This window comes from Colletes latitarsis, chromosome 12 (genome assembly GCF_051014445.1).
Source record: "Colletes latitarsis isolate SP2378_abdomen chromosome 12, iyColLati1, whole genome shotgun sequence".
Taxonomy (NCBI): Eukaryota; Metazoa; Arthropoda; class Insecta; order Hymenoptera; family Colletidae; genus Colletes; species Colletes latitarsis.
Window position 1 is genome coordinate 18,447,213 of NC_135145.1, and position 23,387 is coordinate 18,470,599.

The window sequence follows — 23,387 nt, forward strand, 5'->3', positions numbered from 1 at the left end:
GTAAAATGTTATATAAATTGTTTTCTGCCATTCAAGGTTCAATAAATATATCAAAACTTAATCTAACCTTACATAAAAGAGCTTGGAAATAGTTAATGTGGTTTCCAAATGTTTTAGAAGGCAAACAAACAATTTTCTATAACCACATATATTCTCTATAAGATTCTATTCAAACTTTCTTATAAATTATATGCTGTAAAATGTTGTACAAATTGTTTCCTGCTATTGAAGTTTCAATAAATGCACCAAAACCTAACCTAACCTTACATAAAGGAGCTTGGAGACAATCAAATGCTTTGAAAGGCAAACTGACAACTTTCTATAACCACAGCTATTCTATAATATACAAGAATCTATTTGAACTTCTTTCCTTCAGATTTACAATTAAAATTTGAAAGGCAAACAGACAATTTTCTATAACCACACCTATTCTATAATATTCTATAATATTCTATAATATTCTATAATATATTCTATAATATATATGTATAAAAATCTATTCGAACATCTTTACAATTAAAATTTGTTCCTTTTTTCTTTTGCTTTGACAAACTGATCAAATACATATTGAAAATTTGTATAAAAATTATTTCTATCACTGAAGTTTCAAACATTATCTAGTATTTATTTCACTCATTTTTGAAGAACTTCCTGGTTTTATTGTAACTAAAGTAAAAATGATGGGTCAGAATCTGCTAGATACAGTAATATTGCTTTTCTTAACTCATTATAAGAGAAATTAATTATCTTTTTCTGATTTCAGATTTACAACTTTTGTTGGTTTTTTCCCCCCAACACACTGATCAAATATATATTGTAAAATTGTATAAAAATTGTTTTCTGTCATTGCAGTATCAATAAATCAGTTGAAGTTTAAAAAATTATGGTGTATTTACTTTATTCATTCTTTAAGAACTGTTTTAAAAATTTTGTAATATTGTTTTTCTTAACTGCTTATAAGGGGGCAGGAAATTTTTTTAATTATCTTTTCAGTGCAATTGGATGTCCCCCGTACGCGTGAAGTCCCAATCGTTAGAAAAGGGTGACGAAGGGCGAACAGATGCTAACAATGTGAATCTGTGGACACGTGGCACGAGCGTGTGACGTGTGTTTGGGAAACGCAAAAACGCGACATCGTTGAAGATTAAAGAGTTGAGAGGCTCGGGAGTGGCTAATTATTGCAACGGAGCACAGAGCACCAAAGGGATAGTTAGAGCTACCATTACTGAACAGCTTTTGTGCACGCATCTAACCAAACGAGGCACAAAAATAAATACATCATTTTCAAAATAAAAAATAATATCTGCAATAAAAATCGAACGAAGCTTTCGAAAGGTCGAATCGATGCTCCAGTTACCAAAAAGATTACAATATTAACACATTACCGACGGGAAACGAGTATTCTCGTTTCACTGAAATTTACATTACCGACGGGAAACGAGTATTCTCGTTCTACGACAAGCGTGTTTTTCCAGTAATTTCTTCGATAACGGTATTATTTATGGGGCATTTTTATATTTGTTCTACGCATTGTAACATTTTTGGTTCAAATACATCACCCGTTGTTAATGTGTTACATATTAAAATATTAAATGCGTTGAAACATGGTAAATATACAAAGCTCTTTTAGCAGGCAACCGAGGCGAGAGAGTGGAGGATGATGCTGGGGGCGTCGACAGGTGTCTGGAATAGTATTTCGGCGCTCAACGCGTGCAATCTGTTCGCCGGACGAAAAAAGAAGCCGGGATATGCATATAACTCGAGGGGAGAGATTCGATGCGCGCAACTCTGAGGCGGTTAATCGGCTTTGACGGGTCTCACGATCGTTAGGTGGCACGCATTCGCACAGTCGAACAGGCAGGGAAGCCATCCGCATTATTTTAGCTCCAACGGATGAGCCGTAGACTGTGCGCTGTACGTGACCCGAGAGCGCAGATATGCGTTAACGCTGCACTCGTTGCGCTCAGCTAACGACTGGGGTACCGGTCGATCAACGATCGTTGGGTTCCTGTCGCTCGAACGCGAATCGACGATCTAACATCGCGATTACATCTGTTTCAACTGTTCGTTTCACTTAACCGGGGAAAGATCATTTCAGATAAGCGGGTAGAAATAATTTCACGCAAATGATGACTGACACATCCCCAAACCGAAATACTCGTGAATTTTTCCGTCAACATGATTCAAAACTATGTAATTTAAACTCTAATGTCACTTTTCTTGAAACTGAGGAAGGTGGAGGTCCAATTTCTCGAACAACCACTGAACAAATTACGTCCAAAGGAAGACTTATTTCACTTAACCGGGGAAAGATGATTTCAGATAAGCGGGTAGAAATAATTTCACGCAAATGATGACTGACACATCCCCAAACCGAAATACTCGTGAATTTTTCCGTTAACATGATTCAAAACTATGTAATTTAAATTCTAATGTCTCTTATCTTGAAACTGAGGAAAGTGGAGGTCCAATTTATCGAACAACCTCTGAAATAATTATTTTGTACGTCTGAAGAAAGACTTATTTCACTTAACCGGGGAAAGATGATTTCAGATAAGCGGGTAGAAATAATTTCACATAAATGATGACTGACACATTCCCAAACCGTAATACGCGTGAGTTTTTACATCGCCAAATTTACTGGAGAGAAACTTGGATCTAACAGTTGTCTTCCCTAAAGCATTACTCATCGTCTGGTTCTTACTTTCTAGTTCCAAGTCTTCATTCGTTGTCTTACTCATAGCAATTAGGAGCTAAGGTCATTCTCCCCCATCGAACACGATAATACATACGTATCCCTCGGAAAATTATGTCCGAAGCATCTTTTAGTGCCTGTCATCCTGGGTATCCGGTTCTTAGAAGTCTAAGCACTTAGCGTCAATTACTGTCAAGTTTAAATACAGTCTTGTAATTCTATGTTTTGCAAGAGATTGTTACCATGCTGTATTCTTAAGTTATAAAACACTCTCTGGACGAGACAGGTGTTTCTTCCCCACCTATGTTTAGTTACTAGCCGACGATTTTTTTCAGACGAATGCGATAAGATACGTATGTGACATCGAATGTTACACAGTGATGAAATTTGAAATTTTTATACTTGTATCCTCGTGAGAGTATTATTAATGTACTGGTGAGATTCTCCCGATGAAAATGAGTCCAAACACGACCTGGTTTGGACTACTTTTAATTTTGATTTATTCGAACTATTTTTGAAAAATTATAAATTATGTGAAATTAAAAATTGTTCGAATGGTGTCGTGTTTGTACTCGTTTTCATCGGGAGAATCTCGCGAATATATTGGTAATAGTGTCGTGAAGATAAAAGAGAAAAGTGCTTCTTTCCCACCTATGCTTATTTACTAGCCGATCATTTTTTCAAACTTCTATATTTGTATCCTTGTGAGAGTATTATCAATGTACTGGCGAGATTCTCCTGGTGAAAATGAGCCCAAACACGACCTGGTTCTAACTACTTTTAATTTTGACTTACTCGAACTATTTTTGAAAAATTCTAAATTATGTGAAATTAAAAATTGTTCGATAGGTGTCGTGTTTGGACTCATTTTTACCGGGAAAATCTCGCCAATCTCATTATGCAAGAGACTGATACCAAGTCGTATTCTTAAGCTATAAAATAATCTCTGGACGAACGATAAGATACGCACGCGGCATTGAATGTCACCCAGTAATAAAAATGAAAATTTTTATATTTGTCATTTTATCTTCACGCCACTATTACCAATCTATTAGCAAGATTCTCCCGATGAAAATGAGTCCAAACACGACCTGGTTCTAACAACTTTTAATTTTAACTCACTCAAATTATTTTTGAAAAATTCCAAATTACGTATAATTAAAAATTGTCCGATTGGTGTCGTGTTTGGACTCATTTTCACCGGGAGGATCTTGCCAATACGTTAGTAATAGTGTCGTGATGATAAAACGAAAAAAATTGATTTTCATGGGTGAATGATTCCATTAGTAAGAATCTGAAATAACCATGTCACTCTTGTTTTAATTTCCCTCCCTGCATCGAAACTTTCTTAAAAAACCCCTCGAAAGGGTTTATCTCTATTTAAATGGTCATCCGTTATACAATATCTACCTCCTTTTCATTCTGACCAGCCTTCTGCATGATGTCTGACAACGGTCTGAGCCCACTGCTGACCGCATTGTTTTGTTGCTGCTGCTGCTGCTGTTGTCGCTGATCTTTCTTGGTGATGATCGGTCGACCCAAAGTGCGCAACTGCTGCACCCTGGTGTGCGTTCGAAGAGGCACTTCCCCCTCCTGTCTTCGCCTCGTGTCTGAGGCTGTCCTCGACAATTTCGCCGTGGGCTTCTTCACCGTGATCCCAGCGTTTCCGGTCGAGTTCCTCGTCGCGTCTCCTCGGTGCAACGGGGAGGACCTTTTCGTTTCAATTCACCGAGGTCACTTTTTCGTCTATTTCTTTACTGTACGAAATTCTACGCGTTCGCCGTCCCCGGGATTCAAGTTTGCAAACAACTTTCGAAAGAATAGCCCGAAAAGGGGTAAAAACGAACTAGAAAATGGGTTGTTTTATGGTAAAATGTAGGGTTGAAAAGAAAATTTGTGAAGAAATTTTCGACCTCATTCGTAGTTTGATGTTCAAAATGCAATGTTAAACGAGTGATCACAATGAAAATAAAAAGTAACATTCTTGGCTATAGATGGAGTTATATCGAGTATCAAATTTGAATATTAAAAAATAAAACCGAAAAATTGAAGAAAAAAAAAAAAATTGTACTTCAATAGATGGATCATCCTACGCAATATCACAACAAAAATAAAAACTAAAATTCTTGGCCTCAAACGAACTTATATCGAGTTTAAAATTTTATCATCAACGAATGAAATCGAAAAATTGAAAAATAAAAAAAAAAATTGCTAGTCAATAGATGGGTCGTCCTAGGGAATTTAACGAGTAATTACCATAAAAATAAAAACTAAAATTCTTGGCCTCAAATGAGCTTATATCGAGTTTCAAATTTAATCACCAACGAATGAAATCGAAAAATTGAAAAAAAAAAAACAAAATTCTAATTCAATAGATGGGTCGTCCTAGGGAATTTAACGAGTAATTACCATAAACATAAAAACTAAAATTCTTGGCCTCAAATGAGCTTATATCGAATTTTAAATTTTATCATCCACGAATGAAATCGAAAGATAGAAAAAAAAATTCTAAATCAATAGATGGGTCGTCCTAGGGAATTTATCGAGTAATTACCATAAAAATAAAAACTAAAATTTTTGGTCTCAAATGTGCTTATATCGAGTTTCAAATTGTATCATCAACGAATGAAATCGAAAGATAGAAAAAAAAATTCTAAATCAATAGATGGGTCGTCCTAGGGAATTTAACGAGTAATTACAATAAAAATAAAAACGAAAATTCTTGGCCTCAAATGAACTTATATAGAATTTAAAATTTTATCATAAACGAATGAAATCGAAAAATTAAAGAAAAAAGAAAAAATTGTAAGTCAATAGATGGGTCGTCCTAGGGAATTTAACGAGGAATCACAACAAAAATAAAAACTAAAATTCCTGGCCTCAAACGAACTTATATCGAGTTTAAAATTTTATCATCAACAAATGAAATCGAAAAATTGAAAAAAAAAAACAAAATTCTAATTCAATAGATGGGTCGTCCTAGGGAATTTAACGAGTAATTACCATAAAAATAAAAATTAAAATTCTTGGCCTCAAACGAACTTATATCGAGTTTGAAATTTTATCATCCACGAATGAAATCGAAAGATAGAAAAAAAAAATTCTAAATCAATAGATGGGTCGTCCTAGGGAATTTAACGAGCAATTACCATAAAAATAAAAACAAAAATTCTTGGCCTCAAACGAACTTATATCGCGTTTAAAATTGTATCAACAACGAATGAAATCGAAAGATTGAAAAAAGAAATTGTAAATCAATAGATGGGTCGTCCTAGGGAATTTAACGAGTAATTGCCATAAAAATAAAAACAAAAATTCTTGGCCTCAAACGAGCTTATATCGAGTTTAAAATTGTATCAATAACGAATGAAATCGAAAAATTGAAAAAAAAAAACAAAATTCTAAATCAATAGATGGGTCGTCCTAGGGAATTTATCGAGTAATTACCATAAAAATAAAAACTAAAATTCTTGGCCTCAAACGAGCTTATATCGAGTTTAAAATTGTATCAACAACGAATGAAATCGAAATATTGAAAAAAAAATTCTAAATCAATAGATGGGTCGTCCTAGGGAATTTAACGAGTAATTACCATAAAAACTAAAATTCTTGGCCTCAAACCAACTTATATCGAGTTTGAAATTTTATCATCAACGAATGAAACCGAAAAATTGAAAAAAAAGAAAAAAAACAAATTGTAAGTCAATAGATGGGTCGTTCTAGGGAATATTTTAGCGAGTAATCACAACAAAAATAAAAACGAAAATTCTTGGCCTCAAACGAACTTATATCGAGTTTAAAATTTTATCATCAACGAACGAAATCGAAAAATTGAAAAAAAAAAGAATTGTAAATCAATAGAAGGGTCGTCCTAGGGAATATTGTAGCGAGTAATCACAAAAAAAATAAAAACTAAAATTCTTGGCCTCAAACGAACTTATATCGAATTTTAAATTGTATCAATAACGAATGAAATCGAAAAATTGAAAAAAAAAAAAAAAAAATTGTGAATCAATAGATGGGTCCTCCTACGCGATGGGGCTATATTCGTGAGTTTTGCGAACACGCGCGACAGATTCGTATGATCAGAGTCGAGAAAATGTTACCCCTCGGCCTCGTCGTCCGTCACGTTTCGAAGGAGATCCTCGTGCTCTCTGTATCGAAGCTGTTTTTCCGGCTCGAAATCCGAGCTGTCCTCCAGCTGTCGCGTTCTGGCCGCGAGCGTGCCCATTTCGATGGCCTTGACCTGCAGCTCCAATCTCTGGAGCATGTCGGTGCTCTCCACCGCGGGGCCTTCCTGTTTGTTGAGGATCAGATCGAGGCTGATCGGTGCGCTGGTGTCCTCCGCGGACATGGCGATCGGCTGGATGATCTTCGAATCCTTAAAGGCCTTTACCTTCTCTTGGAAGCTCGGGTCGATCGCGACGTTCGCCTTCCTTTGGACAGTGGGCGTCGTTCGTTCGACGATACTGACTCGATTACTCCCGAGATTCCTCTTCTCCACCACTTTCAATCCACGATCGCCCTCCACGAGTTCCCACTGTTTCAAATTCTCCAAGGCAGGAGGGCCTAACCTTCTCGGCGATCTGGGACCAGCTTCCTTGGTCTGCCGCTGCGCGATATGGCGCTGCTGCTGCTGCTGCTGCTGCCCGTCCGTCGCGGCGCTCCTTCGAATCGAACTTCTGCTCGGTTGCGTCCGAGAGAAAGGGCTCTCGCGATCGTCCATGACCGAGACACTTTCGCGCGCGCTTTCGCTGAAAGACGAACGTGCTCCCTCTCGCTACCTCGTTTAAACGTTCGTACGGTCGTCTACGATCCCTCAACATCGATTCATCGGGACAGCGGAACGGACGTCGTCAGGCCGTAGGCTCGGATTTCTGTCAGAAAAACATGCGTCCTTTCGTTATGGATGCCCGCGCTCCCCGTCGATCCTCGAACGATCATCACTGTTTCAGCGTTCACATTTAACCCTTAAACCGTGGAACGAGACACGACTGGCCATCTCGCGTTTGGCAAAACAATTACATAGAATTATCGACAAGCAGGAAGCAGCGACGCGCATACGTAGGCACATTTCGCGAGAGAAAAGCTTTCCTCGGAATTGAGGCGGGCACGTTGCGATCAAAGCTCGTGTTTGGCTCGAGGGACCGCCTTGGATCGCGAACAAGCGATTTTTTTTTGGGTGGGGGAGGGGGATCTATCGGCGAATCGATCTAGACGCGAATTCAAATTTTTGCAAATCAAATTCATCCTCTTGTCGAGCATGTTTTATTTTTTTCTATCAACGAAATGGTAGATGTGATTTATGAGATTTTGAGAAATTCTCACGATTATTAAACGAATAGAATTTAGGTGAGTTTTCATACTCTTATTTAATTGTGAATTTCGTATTTAAGTAATTGGTATTTGCTATGGTGGTCACCGGTGACCGGCGGTTCAATCCTACAACGTATTTTTAAAACTCTTATATATATTTTAATAATGTTGTTGCCATTAAGAATATTACAAAATAAGTACGCCACTCAACTATTGAATATTTCTATTTGTTACGCTATAATTTATAAAAATTATTTTGCACGACCAGAGAAAGACTTATTTCACTTAACCGGGGAAAGATGATTTCAAATAACCGGGTAGAAATAATTTCACGTAAATGATGAGCTGACACATCCCTAAACCGTAATACTTGTAAATTTTGCCGTTAGCATGATTCAAAAATATGTAATTTAAATTCTAATGTCACTTTTCTTGAAATTGAGGAAGGTGGAGGTCCAATTTCTCGAACAACCACTGAAAAAATTATTTTGTACGTCTGAAGAAAGATTTATTTCACTTAACCGGGGAAAGATGATTTCATATAAGCGGGTAGAAATAATTTCACGTAAATGATGAGCTGACACATCCCTAAACCGTAATACTTGTAAATTTTTCCGTTAACATGATTCAAAAATATGTAATTTAAATTCTAATGTCATTTTTCTTGAAACTGAGGAAAGTGGAGGTCCAATTTCTCGCACAATCCCTGAAAAAATTACGTCCAAAAGAAGACTTATTTCACTTAACCGGGGAAAGATGATTTCAGATAACCGGGTAGAAATAATTTCACGTAAATGATGAGCTGACACATCCCTAAACCGTAATACTTGTAAATTTTGCCGTTAACATGATTCAAAAATATGTAATTTAAATTCTAATGTCATTTTTCTTGAAACTGAGGAAGGTGGAGGTCCAATTTCTCGAACAACCACTGAAAAAATTAGTTTGTACGTCTGAAGAAAGATTTATTTCACTTAACCGGGGAAAGATGATTTCAAATAACCGGGTAGAAATAATTTCACACAAATGGGGGCTACTGAAACTGGAGCAACTGTTAAGAATAACTTTAGAAGGCCAGTGCACCATTATGCATGGATGGAAAGTCACTCAATTTTGCTAAAATTCCCCCCTCCCCCTCCCCACTGAGTGCAAGTAAATAATCTACTATAAAATTTGATTTAATTAGGAAAAATTATACTGCATTTTAATCGCGATTCTAATTTTCACAATTAAAATTAGTCAAATTTTACAAACTCAAGTTTGATAAATCTTAAAAATTCAAATTTGACATTTCACGTAGTAAAATTTAACAAATTGTACAAATTCAAATTTGACAAATGATACGAATTGAAATTTATCGAATTTTATGAATTCAAATTTATTAAATTTTACAAAATTCAAATTTGACATAACTCGTATTAAAATTTAACAAATTTTACAAAATTCGAATTTGACAAATTGTATTTTGCAATAATGTATTTTGCTAGACGCCAGTCGGGAACGCTATCAGAACTCAATAAAACTCTGGAAAAGTACGATCATCGTGGTTGATGAGTTCTCACGGATACGAGTGACCGACGAAAGAAAAAACGTGCAACGATATCGCGATGTGACCGCATACGTCGCGCCAAACGATAACGCATGCGCGTGATCGAGCCTCGATCGTCGCTAGATCGAGCCCATTGTCGTCTAAACTTTTCCATCTGCGTGCACGGTTGTTTTCGATAAATAGTTGAAAACTTTATTTATAACGTCGAATAGACCGAATAAAAAAAAAAGAATGCTTAACGATCTTTTCACGTTAAACAATTTCCTATTGCAACAATAGTAGTTATCGGTGTCTATTAATTGCTTACGATAGGGAAGTACAAGATACGAGGATTTCAAGTGTGTTCATTCGTTTTATAGCGCTTTAGAGTATTCAATTTAATTAATGAAACGTTATAAATCTATGTAATGACAATATTTTTCAAAATAAAAATATTTTTCAATAATTTTCTTTGACATTTCTTCGCAACTGATAAATAAATTTCAAATTTCAAAATGCTGAACAATTTTTCTTTCTTTTTCGAAAGTAGTTACGCTCCTATTATAACTGTTTCAATGAATTGAAAAGTCAGTTTCATTCGATCATCGATAATTCTACGATTAACTGATATTTTTAAAATATAATTACTGTTCACCAACACGTACACTGTCCAGTGACCCGCATGTGGGTCAAGGCGGTTTCGACTCGATAAAAATCGAACCGTAGATGTATCAGAAAGATACTCCAGTATTGTCTAGAAGAGACGATGAAATATTTATTGTTAAAAAAATTGTATAAACACCGAAATTGACAATTTTTCTTTCTTTCTCTAAAGTAGTTAAACTTTTATTACAACCGTTTTAATGAATTGAAAAGTCAGTTTCTTTCGATCGTCGATAATTCCACGATTAACTGATATTTTAAAAATATTATTACTGTTCACTAACTCGTACACTGTCCAGTGACCCGCATGTGGGTCAAGGCGGTTTCGACTCGATAAAAATCGAACCGTAGATGTATCAGAAAGATACTCCAGTATTGTCTAGAAGAGACGATGAAATATTTATTGTTAAAAAACTTTTATAAACACCGAAATTTACAATTTTTCTTTTTTCTAAAGTAGTTAAGCTCCTATTACAACCGTTTTAATGAATGAAAAGTCAGTTTCTTTCGATCATCGCTAATTCCACGATTAACTGATATTTTTAAAATATAATTACTGCTCACCAACACGTACACTGTCCAGTGGCCCACATGTGGGTCAAGGCGGTTTCGACGCGATAAAAATCGTACCAACGAACCGTAGATGTATCAGAAAGATATTCCAGTATTGTCTAGAAGAGACGATGAAATATTTATTGTTAAAAAAATTTTATTAACACCGAAAGTGATTGTTATTTTGTCCACGTTGATTAACCACTTTTAGTAGCGAACAGTAAAGTGAAACTATTAAGAAAGTTATTTATTTAATATTTGCAGAGCCTTTTACCTTTATCAATCTTTAATTAGTTTATATTCCCGTTATTATCGCCGTAATAAGAACTCGAGCAAATTGTCCGAAGGCAATCTCTCCATGGAGAGATTACTCGACTCGAAACGGGCAAAACTACAGAACGCAAGAAACAAGACACTTCCTGCATTTCAATTCTCCTATTACCGCGACGCTCGATCGAATTAATCTCTTAATTGGTAAAAAATTACGGATCGTTCCATCGAACAAAACGGCCGATTCGATCCGTTATCAGAGTGGTCTTGTTCGCCAAGAAAATCCAAGACTTAGTCATAAATTATCGCAGCATGAGAATCCAAAAGAAACGTGCACGCTGTTTGCTCGATAACAGCAAATAATTTACACTTGAATTCCAAAGTTTTCAACCATCTTTCTAAAAAAAAAAAAAAAACACCCGTGCACGAGTATGGACTAAAAATAAAAATCGATCAAAATTCAAGGGAAACCGATTTCCATCGCGAAACGCTCCCTCTGGTGAGTCATCGATCGAACAACCATTTTGCCCCGTTGTTTCGGCCACACTTCATGCTTACACTTTCGTAACGTGAACTTTTCCTAACTGCAACGAGCCACGGAGGACCATAGAGAAACTTGCGCAACGTGCAACCGATAATCGCGTGAAACGAGGACGAGAGAAGCTTCTCGATCGACGGATTAAAATTTCTTATCGTACCGCGATCGAGGATGACGAAAGTTCCTGTATTGTTTCGAAGATATTCCGTTATCGACGGAAGGGTGGATTTCAATGGCGGAAAAATCCAACGCGAAGACGAGGAGAACCAGTAGCGAAAGGTTGCTCGCGAACGACCACACTGAACTGGGTCCATTTCCCCGGCGACGATAAGCGACCGGCCAACTCGACTTCGTCGGCCTGTTATCAGTGGTAGATGCTGATAAGCGATAGCGTTTACACCTAACTCAGAACCCGGGTTCCGGCGACCGTGTCGCGGAAATCTCGATCGGGAGAAAAATATATCCGTCGACGACTTAATTCACGTTTTGTGAACAGTTTTAGTACTACTTTTTGTGTATAAATTTGTATATTTCATTATGGTAATGTAAATTATGGGCCACGGATAATAGACTGTAGGAAGTTATGAATTGGCACAGAAAAGAAATTAATAAAGAACTCGCGATTAGAATTGTTACGTCTTATTGATAGGATCATTAAATAAAGATCTTATTAAATTAATTATTCAATTAATTAAAGTGTTAAAAATGAATTCTAAAATCTGTTCTTGTGTTACTCGTGGAGGGCTGATACAAAGATCGAAACGTTTATTTTTAAGACTATTTTTGTAGTATATATTTTGTATTAACTTTTAGTGAAAGTCAGGTTGATGGTCAGATTAAAATGTGGTGAGAGTGTTACTATTGTATTGGTGAGATTCTCCCGATGAAAATGAGTCCAAACACGACCTGGTTCGGACTACTTTTAATTTTGACTTACTCAAATTATTTTTGAAAAATTTCAAATTACGTGTAATTAAAAATTGTCCGAATGGTGCCGTGTTTGGACTCGTTTTCATCGGGAGAATCTCGCCAATACATTAGAAATACTGTTGTAAAGATAACAGAGCTAAGTATTTCGTCCACACCTATGTTTATTTACTAGCCAACGATTTTTCTAGACGAGAGCGATAAGATACGTACGTGACGTTGAATGTCACTTGTTAATGATATTAAACGTTTTTATACTTATATCCTTGTGAGAGTATCGTCAATGTATTAGTGAGATTTTTCTGATGAAAATGAGTCCAAACACGACCTGGTTCGGACTACTTTTAATTTTGACTTACTCGAACTATTTTTGAAAAATTCTAAATTATGTGAAATTAAAAATTGTTCGAAAGGTATCGTGTTTGGACTCATTTTCATCGGGAGAATCTCGCCAATATATTGGTAATAGTGTCGTGAAGATAAAAGAGAAAAGTGATTCTTTCCCACCTATGCTTATTTACTAGCCGATCATTTTTTCAAACTTTTATATTTGTATCATTGTGAGAGTATTATCATTGTACTGGCGAGATTCTCCCGATGAAAATGAGCCCAAACACGACCTGGTTTGGACTACTTTTAATTTTAACGCACTGAAACTATTTTTGAAAAATTCTAAATTATGTGAAATTAAAAATTGTTCGAAAGGTGTCGTGTTTGGACTCGTTTTCATCGGGAAATTCTCGTCAATTTCATTTTACAAGAGATTGTTACCGAATCGTACTCTTAAGTTATAAAACACTCTCTGGTCGTGCCAAGTGTAATAATTTTAAATACGAAAATTAAACTTTTACTGAAAGTTACACGTTAACGATCAGATCAAAATATGATTTTTATTTTAAACTTCTTTTAGAATATAAATTCATATAGCATAAATATAAAATTTAATACAAATTGCCAATATTTACGAGTTCCATAACTTTAAGCATTGAAATTCTCGTTAATTTCTAAATCTAGCGTTTATAATTTTAAATTTGATAATTAAACTTTTACTGAAAGTCACGTTGACAGTCAGATTGAAATGTAGTGAGAGTGTTACTATTATATTGGTGAGATTCTCCCGATGAAAATGAGTCCAAACACGACCTGGTTCGGACTATTTTTAATTTTGACTTATCCAAATCATTTTTGAAAAATTCTCAATTGTGTATAATTCAAAATTGTCCGAATGATGTCGTATTTGGACTCGTTTTCATCGCGAGAATCCTGCCAAGTTAATTTTGCAAGAGATCGTTACCGAATCGTACATTTAAGTTATATAACACTCTTTGGTTGAACCAAGTTTAATAATTTTAAATACGAAAATTCAACTTTTATTGAAAGTCACGTTGACGATCAGATTGAAATGTAATGAGAGTATTATCAATGTATTGGGGAGGTTCTCCCGATGAATATGAGTCCAAACACGACCTGGTTCGGACTACTTTTAATTTTGACTTACGCAAACTCGTTTTTGAAAAATTCTCAATTGTGTATAATTAAAAGTTGTCCGAATGGTGTCGTGTTTGGACTCGTTTTCATCGCGAGAATCCTGCCAATACATCGGTAATAGTGTCGTGAAGATAAAAGACTCAAGTGTGACAATTTCTCCAGATGAGAGTAATAAAATACGTACGTTACATGCAATATTATCCAGTAATGAAATTAAAAATTTGTACTTGTATTCTCATGAGAGTATCATCAATATATTAGTGTGATTCTTCCAATAAAAATGAGTCCAAACACGACCTCGTTCCGACTACTTTTAATTTTGACTTACGTAAACTCATTTTTGAAAAATTCTCAAAAATTCACAAAAATTTGAATGGTGTCGTGTTTGTACTCGTTTTCTTCGGCAGAATCTCATCAATCTCATTTTGCAAGAGATAGTTAAGTAGCCATACTCTTAAAATAATGTTTATAATTTATAATACTCAAAAATACGAAAATTCATCTTCCACCGAAAGTCACGTTGACGATCAGATTAAAACGTACTTTTTCTTTAAAATTTCTTTCAGAATATTCTAAATAAAATTTAACCCAAATCGCTAATATTTACGACTTCCTACATCTTCAATCACGCAATCTAGCGCCCGTCAAATCGACTTCTAAAATCTGCCATTAATAATTTCAAAGAATTAAATATTACGAGAAACGTAAGAAATGGCGTGCACGCGCCATGAATAGAACCGGATTAAACGAAACGCGTGCTGTTGGTCCGTTTATCAACCAGCAATATCAACGCGTATCTACGGATTGGCTTTACAACTCCGTTCGAGTGGCTGTCACGTCAGAACATTATCTCCGGGCCGCTCCGTCTCGAGACCCGCGAATTTTTCCGAAGGACGTCCGTTCTTAATCGATTCCCGCGATCGTTGATCGGAGCTGCGGCGAAAGTTTCGACTGGGAACGCGTCTTTTATCGCGGACGAATGTTCTCCGCGATTATTCTTTCGCGCGCGAGTCGAGCAAAATTAGAAACGCGCCGGTACGTTGGAGCGCGGCCAGCGACTCTGGGAATCGCCCCGAGATGGACAAAATTCTTACGCGGACCAAAATGGCGGCGCAACGATGCACTAGGGTGGTCCAGAAATTTTCTTTGTTTTGGTATTATTTTCGCTCGACTTTCTCGATTGAAATTTATTTTATTATATGTATGATGTATATTGTTTTTAATTAATTAATTGTATCTTGAGGGGAATTTAGAAAGCTTAGAGAAACCGGAAGTTATCTTTAACGTTATTACTGGAGACAGGAATTTAAAGCAAATGACCATTTTGAAATTTGTCTAGTGTGAAAAATAAATTAAAATGAATAAACATTTATCTCCATTGCACTGTACATTTTTTTCAAGTAACTATCGTTTTAATTATTTTGGTAGAAATAAGTTTACTATAATTGTCGATATTTCTAGTAACAAAAAAAAAAACTAAAACGATACAAAAATCAGATAATATATATTCGAAATTATTATTTATTGCAGATTGGAATTCAACACCAAATTATGAAAGTATTCAAAATAATTCATTTGTAATTTCTAATGAAATTTGTAACAAATTTACTAGGTTGAATTTTTGCACATTTATCGTGATTTTTTATAAGAGAATGAATAAACATTTATCTCCATTGCATTATATATTTTGTTCGAGTAACTATCGTTTTAATTTTGATTTTGTAATTTCTAATGTTGGTAGAAGTAAGTTCACTATAATTGTCGATAGTTCTAGTGATAAAAAAAAAACTAAAATAGATACAAAAATCAGATAATATATATTCGAAATTATTATTTATTGCAGATTGGAATTCAACACCAAAATTATGAAAGTATTCAAAATAATTCATTTGTAATTCCTAATGAAATTTGTAAAAAATTTACTAGATTGAATTTTTGCACATTTATCGTGATTTTTTTTATAAAAAAATGAATAAACATTTATCTCCATTGTAATATATATTTTGTTCGAGTAACTATCGTTTTAATTTTGATTTTGTAATTTCTAATGTTGGTAGAAATAAGTTCACTATAATTGTCGATAGTTCTAGTGATAAAAAAAAAAAACTAAAATAGATACAAAAATCAGATAATCATTCGAGTTCCGTGAAAATCGATCGTTCCAAATAAGGCCGTATCTTCTTCGAAATTTTGTTTCTGCCACGACGAAAAAACAATCTTTACGAGCGATTCTGTAATCGACGATAGGATAAGATACGCGGTTATCGGGGACGCTCACAAGTGCTCGCGTTCCATCGTGTAGGGGAAAGAAAAGAACGAGGAAGAATAATGCCCGCAGAATGCTTCTACATCGCTTTCTTTCGAGTTGGTTGTGCATTGGTGGTGCACGGAGATAGTTTTGTGAAGAAAAGTTGTCCTTCGTGGTTCTTTGAAACCACATGTATTGCATGCTGCTGGTAAGTTGGCAACTAACAAAAGACTCGAACTGTTAGTCATCGATTTTAACGTGCTTTTGTAGAATGATAGTAAAGTGACCTCTGTTGGGGTATGCAAAATATTAGGTGTAGATATTCGATAGTTTTTAAGATACAAGTAATTAAATAATTGTAGGTTAGGTCTAAACAGGGTGTTCGGCCAACCGTGGGAAAAATTTTAATGGGGGATTCTAGAGGCCAAAATAAGACGAAAATCAAGAATACCAATTTGTTGATGGAGGCTTCGTTAAAAAGTTATTAACGTTCGAAGTTGCGGTTGTAGAACGGCAATTTGTCCATTTATTTGAATTTTTTTCTCGAAAATGCGCAAGATTTCGGGGATATGTCTATTCACCGAAAATTATTGTAATTGATCCCTACAACTGAAAATAATTTTTCCAAAACGATTTGAATTTTTTTATTTTCCGTCGAGAAATTTAGGCATTTAATTAGATTTTCGGTAAAGAATTTTTTTCTTGAAAGTGCGTAGGATTTCGGGGGTATGTATATTCACCAAAAATTATTGTAATTGACTCCCACAACCGAAAATAATTTTTCCAAAATGATTTGAAATTTTTTTTTTTCGTCGAAAAATTTTACACCTCGAATTTTTTTCTAAAAAGTGGGTGGGATTTCGGGAGTATGTGTAATGACCAAAAATTATTGTAATTGACCCCCACAACCGAAAATAATTTTTCCAAAATGATTTGAAATTTTTTTTTTTCGTCGAAAAATTTTATACCTTCTCGAATTTTTTTCTAAAAAGTGGGTAGGATTTTGGGGGTATGTGTAATGACCAAAAATAATTGTAATTAACCCCCGTAACTAAATATAAATTTTTAGTATGATTTGAAATTTTCGAATGTAATTGTTAATAACTTTTTAACGAAGCCTCTATCAACAAATTGATATTCTTTATTTTCGTCTTATTTGGGCCTCTAGAATTCCCCATTAAAATTTTTCTCAGGGTTGGCTAAACACTTGTATAAAATACTAGATATACTAAACACTTTACAAAATATAAGTAATTAACGTGGAACAATTATAAATTAATTCTGTATAACCTTATCAAATATTTATAGAATGTCTCATAAAATGGAATATTAATTCAATTCAAACGTTTCTGTGTATATTAGAAAATAGATCTGTAAAATACAAGATGTAGATATTATAATTATAGGTTAGTTCTGTATAATTCCATCAACAATTCATAGAATGTCTTATTAAACTGAATATTAATTCACTTCAAACGTCTTTGTGTATATTATGTAATAGATACGTAAAATACATATACATATGTCAATTATCTTAATTGCTATATTATTTAACATCAATTAACCTCTACTCTGCTACAAAAACACAAAAAAATTTACCAACTGAATGAATATTCAATTTTACAGCAAATCCTTATACAAACCTAACCTAATAGTAGTTTATTCCATCATAACCTTATAATTGTCCCACTTTGATTATTTATATTTTAAAAAGTGTTGAGCATCTAACCTAATATTTTATATAGACTAAAAGGCATTATTATTTTAATTACTACATTATTAGAATATCAATTAACTTCTACTTGGGTACATATTTTCTTCTACTACAAAAATACACAAAGCTTATGCACTGAATTAATATTAAATTTTACAACACATCCTTATGAATGTTATTATGAACAAACATAACCTAATAGTGGTTCATACAAACCTAACCTAATAGTAGTTCATACAAACCTAACCCAATAGTGGTTCATACAAACCTAACCTAGTAGTAGTTTATACAAACATAACCTAATAGTGGTTCATACAAACCTAACCTAATAGTAGTTTATAGAAACATAACCTAATAGTAGTTTATACAAACCTAACCTAATAGTAGTTTATACAAACCTAACCTAATAGTAGTTTATACAAACCTAACATAATAGTAGTTCATACAAACCTAACCTAATAGTGATTCATACAAACATAACCTAATAGTGATTCATACAAACATAACCTAATAGTAGTTTATACAAACATAACCTAATAGTAGTTCACACAAACCTAACCTAATAGTAGTTCATACAAACCTAACCTAATAATAGTTCATACAAATCTAACCTAATAGTAGTTCATACAAACATAACCTTATAATTGTCCAACTTTGATTATTTATATTCTAAAAAGTGTCGAGTACCTAACCTAATATTTTACATATACAAAAATAGATAACTCTCCTATCATTCTGAAAAAATACATTAAAATTGTAGTAAAATAGTGTCTTTTTCTTGTAAGATTACACAGAAATTAAAGAAGATATGTCTAACAATACGACGCGTTGTTCGTTACAGTGTTTCCGTTTTGGAGGTCCTAATGATTATTTTAATGAATTCTTTTCTCGCGTGCAACTAACCAAGCGACGTTTTGCATCTTTCCGCGAAGGTGGCGCGACAAATAGCGCGCGAAAGTCGTCGGAGCGAACGACCGATTAACGGAGACGCGACAATCAAATCGAGGCGAGAGAAGAACGACAAACCGCGGAGAAGATTTATTTACCCGTTTACGCTACCAAAACAGTCGTTCGACAGTTTTTATTCGCTCGAACGCGAAACATACTTCCATTGCATAATTTGAACCTGCAATTTTCATTGAGAGGCTTATCTTTTATTCATTATTTCTTTCCACTGGGTGACCTCGAACTATTTTTGCATAGTTTCAACCGTGTCTATCCTGGTTTCAGAAATTGTAAAAAATGACTGATATAATTATAACTAATTGCAACTATAGATTTGAAGATTCCAAAACAAATTAATTTTATTAACAAAAAGAAATTATTAAAAACAAAAATGTCTATCCTGGTTTGAGAAATTGTAATTGTAACTTTATTGTTATTTATTATTTAGTTAATTGCAATTATAGTTGTAATTATAACTAATTGCAACTATAGATTTGAAAATTACAGAACAAATTAATTTTATTAACAAAAGAAAATTATTAAAAAAAAGTGTCTATCCTGGTTTCAGAAATTGTAATTGTAACTTTATTGTTGTTTATTATTTAGTTAATTGTAATTATAGTTGTAATTATAACTAATTGCAACTATAGATTTGAAGATTCCAGAACAAATTAATTTTATTAACCAAAAAAAAGTTATTAAAAAAGTGTCTATCCAGATTTGAGGAATTTAAAAAAATGACTGATATAATTATAACTAATTGCAACTATAGATTTGAAGATTGCAGAACAAATTAAATTTATTAACCAAAAAAAAATTATTAAAAAAAAGTGTCTATCCTGGTTTGAGGAATTTAAAAAAATGACTGATATAATTATAACTAATTGCAACTATAGATTTGAAGATTCCCGAATAAATTAATTTTATTAACAAAAAGAACTTATTAAAAAAAAAGTGTATCCTGGTTTGAAAAATTGTAAGAAATGACTGATATAACTAATTGCAACTATAGATTTGAAGATTCTAGAACAAATTAATTTTATTAACCAAAAAAAAATTATTAAAAAAAAGTGTCTATCCTGGTTTCAGAAATTGTAATTGTAACTTTATTGTTGTTTATTATTTAGTTAATTGTAATTATAGTTGTAATTATAACTAATTGCAACTATAGATTTGAAGATTCCAGAACAAATTAATTTTATTAACCAAAAAAAAAATTATTAAAAAAAAAAGTGTCTATCCTGGTTTGAGGAATTTTAAAAAATGACTGATATAATTATAACTAATTGCAACTATAGATCTGAAGATTCCAAAACAAATTAATTTTATTAACAAAAAGAACTTATTAAAAATAAAAAAAGTGTCTATCCTGGTTTGAGAAATTTTAAAAAATGACTGATATAATTATAACTAATTGCAACTACAGATTTGAAGATTCCCGAATAAATTAATTTTATTAACAAAAAGAACTTATTAAAAAAAAAGTGTATCCTATTTGAAAAATTGTAAGAAATGACTGATATAACTAATTGCAACTATAGATTTGAAGATTCCAGAACAAATTAAATTTATTAACCAAAAAAAAAATTATTAAAAAAAAGTGTCTATCCTGGTTTCAGAAATTGTAATTGTAACTTTATTGTTGTTTATTATTTAGTTAATTGCAATTATAGTTGTAATTATAACTAATTGCAACTATAGATTTGAAGATTGCAGGTCAAATTAATTTTATTATAAAAAATAAAATTATTAGAAAAAAATTGAGTACAAAATTAAGATGAATTTCGATGAAGGTTTGATGTTGGATTTTTCGAATCGTTCCAAAGAGCAATTTTCGCAGAGTGACTCGAGATCGTTTCAGGAACTAGGCGCGTAACGTAGAAACCGAGTCGTTTCAATTACATACTTCCCGTACTTTTTTAACCGACCAGGGAATAATGGTCCGTCGGATGGGCGGTTCGATTCGAGTTTCCTCGCTGAATCCGTAATTAAAACCTCCGTTGAAACGTGCACCAGGCATCCCGTGCTCGATAAAACGTTTTTCTTTTTTTTTTTTTGCGTTGATCGAGGGACTAGCTTGGAGTTCCAGAAAGCGGTATTTGAAATTTCTTTACGTGGAAAACTGTCGGACACGGTGATTTCGAACTTTGCACGCATATTCGTTTGCAGTTTTTACGAGTAATTGATACCGTGTGCGCTAAAGAATTGTCGAATGCGGATAAATAAAAAATACTTTAAAATTGAGAAGATTGTGAAATTTAGTGATTGAAATTCCCTAAAATAAATCAAAATGAATAAAAAATACCCAAAAATTGAAACAAGATTGTGGAATTTTAAAATTCGAATTCCCTAAAATAAATAAAAAATACATCTAAAATTGAGACGATGGAATCTAAAAATTAAAATTCCCTAAAATAAATCAAGATAAATAAAAAATACCATAAAATTAAGAAAAACATGAAATTTAAAACTTAAAATTCTCTAAAATACTCAAGATTGAGAAGATCGTGTAACCTAAAAATTAAAATTGTCTAAAATAAATAACAAATAATTCAAAATAGAGACCGTAAAATCGGAAAATTAAAATTCCCTAAAATAAATGAAATATACTCTAAAATTGAGAAGACCGTGCAATCTAAGAATGAAAATTCCCTAAAATAAATAAAAAATAATCTAAAATTGAGAATATCACATAACCTAACAATTAAAATTCTCTAAAATAAATAGAAAATATTCCAAAATTGAGAAGATCATTAACTTAAAAATTAATATTTTTCAAAATAAATAAAAAATATTCTAAACTCGAGAAGACCGTGAAATTTAAAAATTAAAATCCCCTAAAATAAATAAAAAATACTCTAAAATTGAAAAAATCGTGTAATCTACAAATCAAAATTCCCTAAAATAAATAAAAAATAATCCAAAATTAACACCGTGAAATCTAAAAATGAGAATTCTCTAATATAAATAAAAAATATTCTAAAATTGAGAAAAACGTGTAATGTAAGAATGAAAATTCTCCAAAATAAATAAAAGATATTCTGAAATTGAAAATATCACATAACCTAAAAATCAAAATTCCCTAAAATAAATAAAAAATATTCCAAAATTGAGAAAATCGTGTAACCTAAGAATGAAAATTCCCCAAAATAAATAGAAGATATTCTGAAATTGAGAATATCACATAACCTAAAAATCAAAATTCCCTAAAATAAATAAAAAATATTCTAAAATTGAGAAAAACGTGTAATCTAAGAATGAAAATTCCACAAAATAAATAAAAGATATTCTGAAATTGAGAATATCACATAACCTAAAAATCAAAATTCCCTAAAATAAATAAAAAATATTCTAAAATTGAGAAAATCGTGTAACCTAAGAATGAAAATTCCCTAAAATAAATAAAAAATATTCTAAAATTGAGAAAATCGTGTAACCTAAGAATGAAAATTCCCCAAAATAAATAGAAGATATTCTGAAATTGAGAATATCACATAACCTAAAAATCAAAATTCCCTAAAATAAATAAAAAATAATCCAAAATTGAGAGATCGTGAAATCTAAACAAAAAATTCCCCAAAATAAATAAAAAACACTAAAACTGAAAATATCACATAAGCTAACCATTAAAATTCCCTAAAATAAATAAAACGTACTCTAAAATTGAGAAGACCGTGAAATCTAAAAATTAAAATTCTCTAATGTAAATAAAAAATATTCTAAAATTGAGAAGCTCGTGTGACCTAAGAATAAAAATTCCCCAAAATAAATAAAAAATACTTCAAAATTGAGAATATCAAATAACCTAAAAATTAATGGTCTCCAAAATAAATAAAATATAGTCAAAACTTGAGAAGACTGTGAAATCTAAAAATTAAAATCCCCTAAAATGAATAAAAAATACTCCAAAAATTGATAAAGTCGTGTAACCTAAAAATTAAAATTCCCTACAATAAATAAAAAATACTCCAAAATTAAGACCGTGAAATCTAAAAATATAAATTCTCTAATATAAATAAAAAATATTCCAAAATTGAGAAAATCGTGTAACCTAAAAATAAAAATTCCCCAAAATAAATAAAAAAAACTCAAAAATTGAGAAGACCGTGTAACCTAAAAACAAAAATTCCTCAAAACAAACAAAAAACATACACAAAAATTAAGAATATCGCGCAACCTAAAAATAAAAATTCCCTAGACTCCGAAACGGCTTCGACACGCCCGTTTCGGTGGCTAATCGTCGTTCGATCCAAGGCGGTCCCGGCGCGTGTAATTTCTAATTAATACGGAGACTGTCGAGCGGATACGAGCCGAACGTATTCGTTCAGATATCAATTTGCGATAATCGATCGCGAATAACTAATTTACCTTGCTGCAGACATTATCGCGGCCGTCGACTCTATTACCCCCCCCCCCCCCTCCATCCTCCCGCCATCCCCCCCTATCTTCCAACCGACAGACCAGATATTCCGTTTGGAAAGATCTCCGTGGATTCGCGTCGCG

At 33.0% G+C, this 23,387-nt stretch overlaps 1 protein-coding gene across 17 annotated transcripts in view; it reads right to left on the bottom strand.

The window, feature by feature from the left end:
• The window catches only part of LOC143348816 (serine/threonine-protein kinase MARK2), a 294,206-nt gene that overhangs the window by 60,106 nt on the left and 210,713 nt on the right, over positions 1-23,387 (bottom strand). For 13 of the 17 annotated variants that reach the window (XM_076779449.1, XM_076779447.1, XM_076779446.1 and 10 more), the window contains exons 2-3: positions 6,802-7,572; positions 4,106-4,406 (exon numbers count right to left, since the gene is read on the bottom strand). The exons of the other annotated variants lie outside the window; for them this stretch is intronic. In XM_076779449.1, the coding sequence (XP_076635564.1) occupies positions 4,106-4,406; positions 6,802-7,421 (921 nt within the window). In that variant the 5' untranslated portion in view covers positions 7,422-7,572. The remainder of the gene's footprint in view (positions 1-4,105; positions 4,407-6,801; positions 7,573-23,387) is intronic. 17 annotated transcript variants of the gene reach the window in all.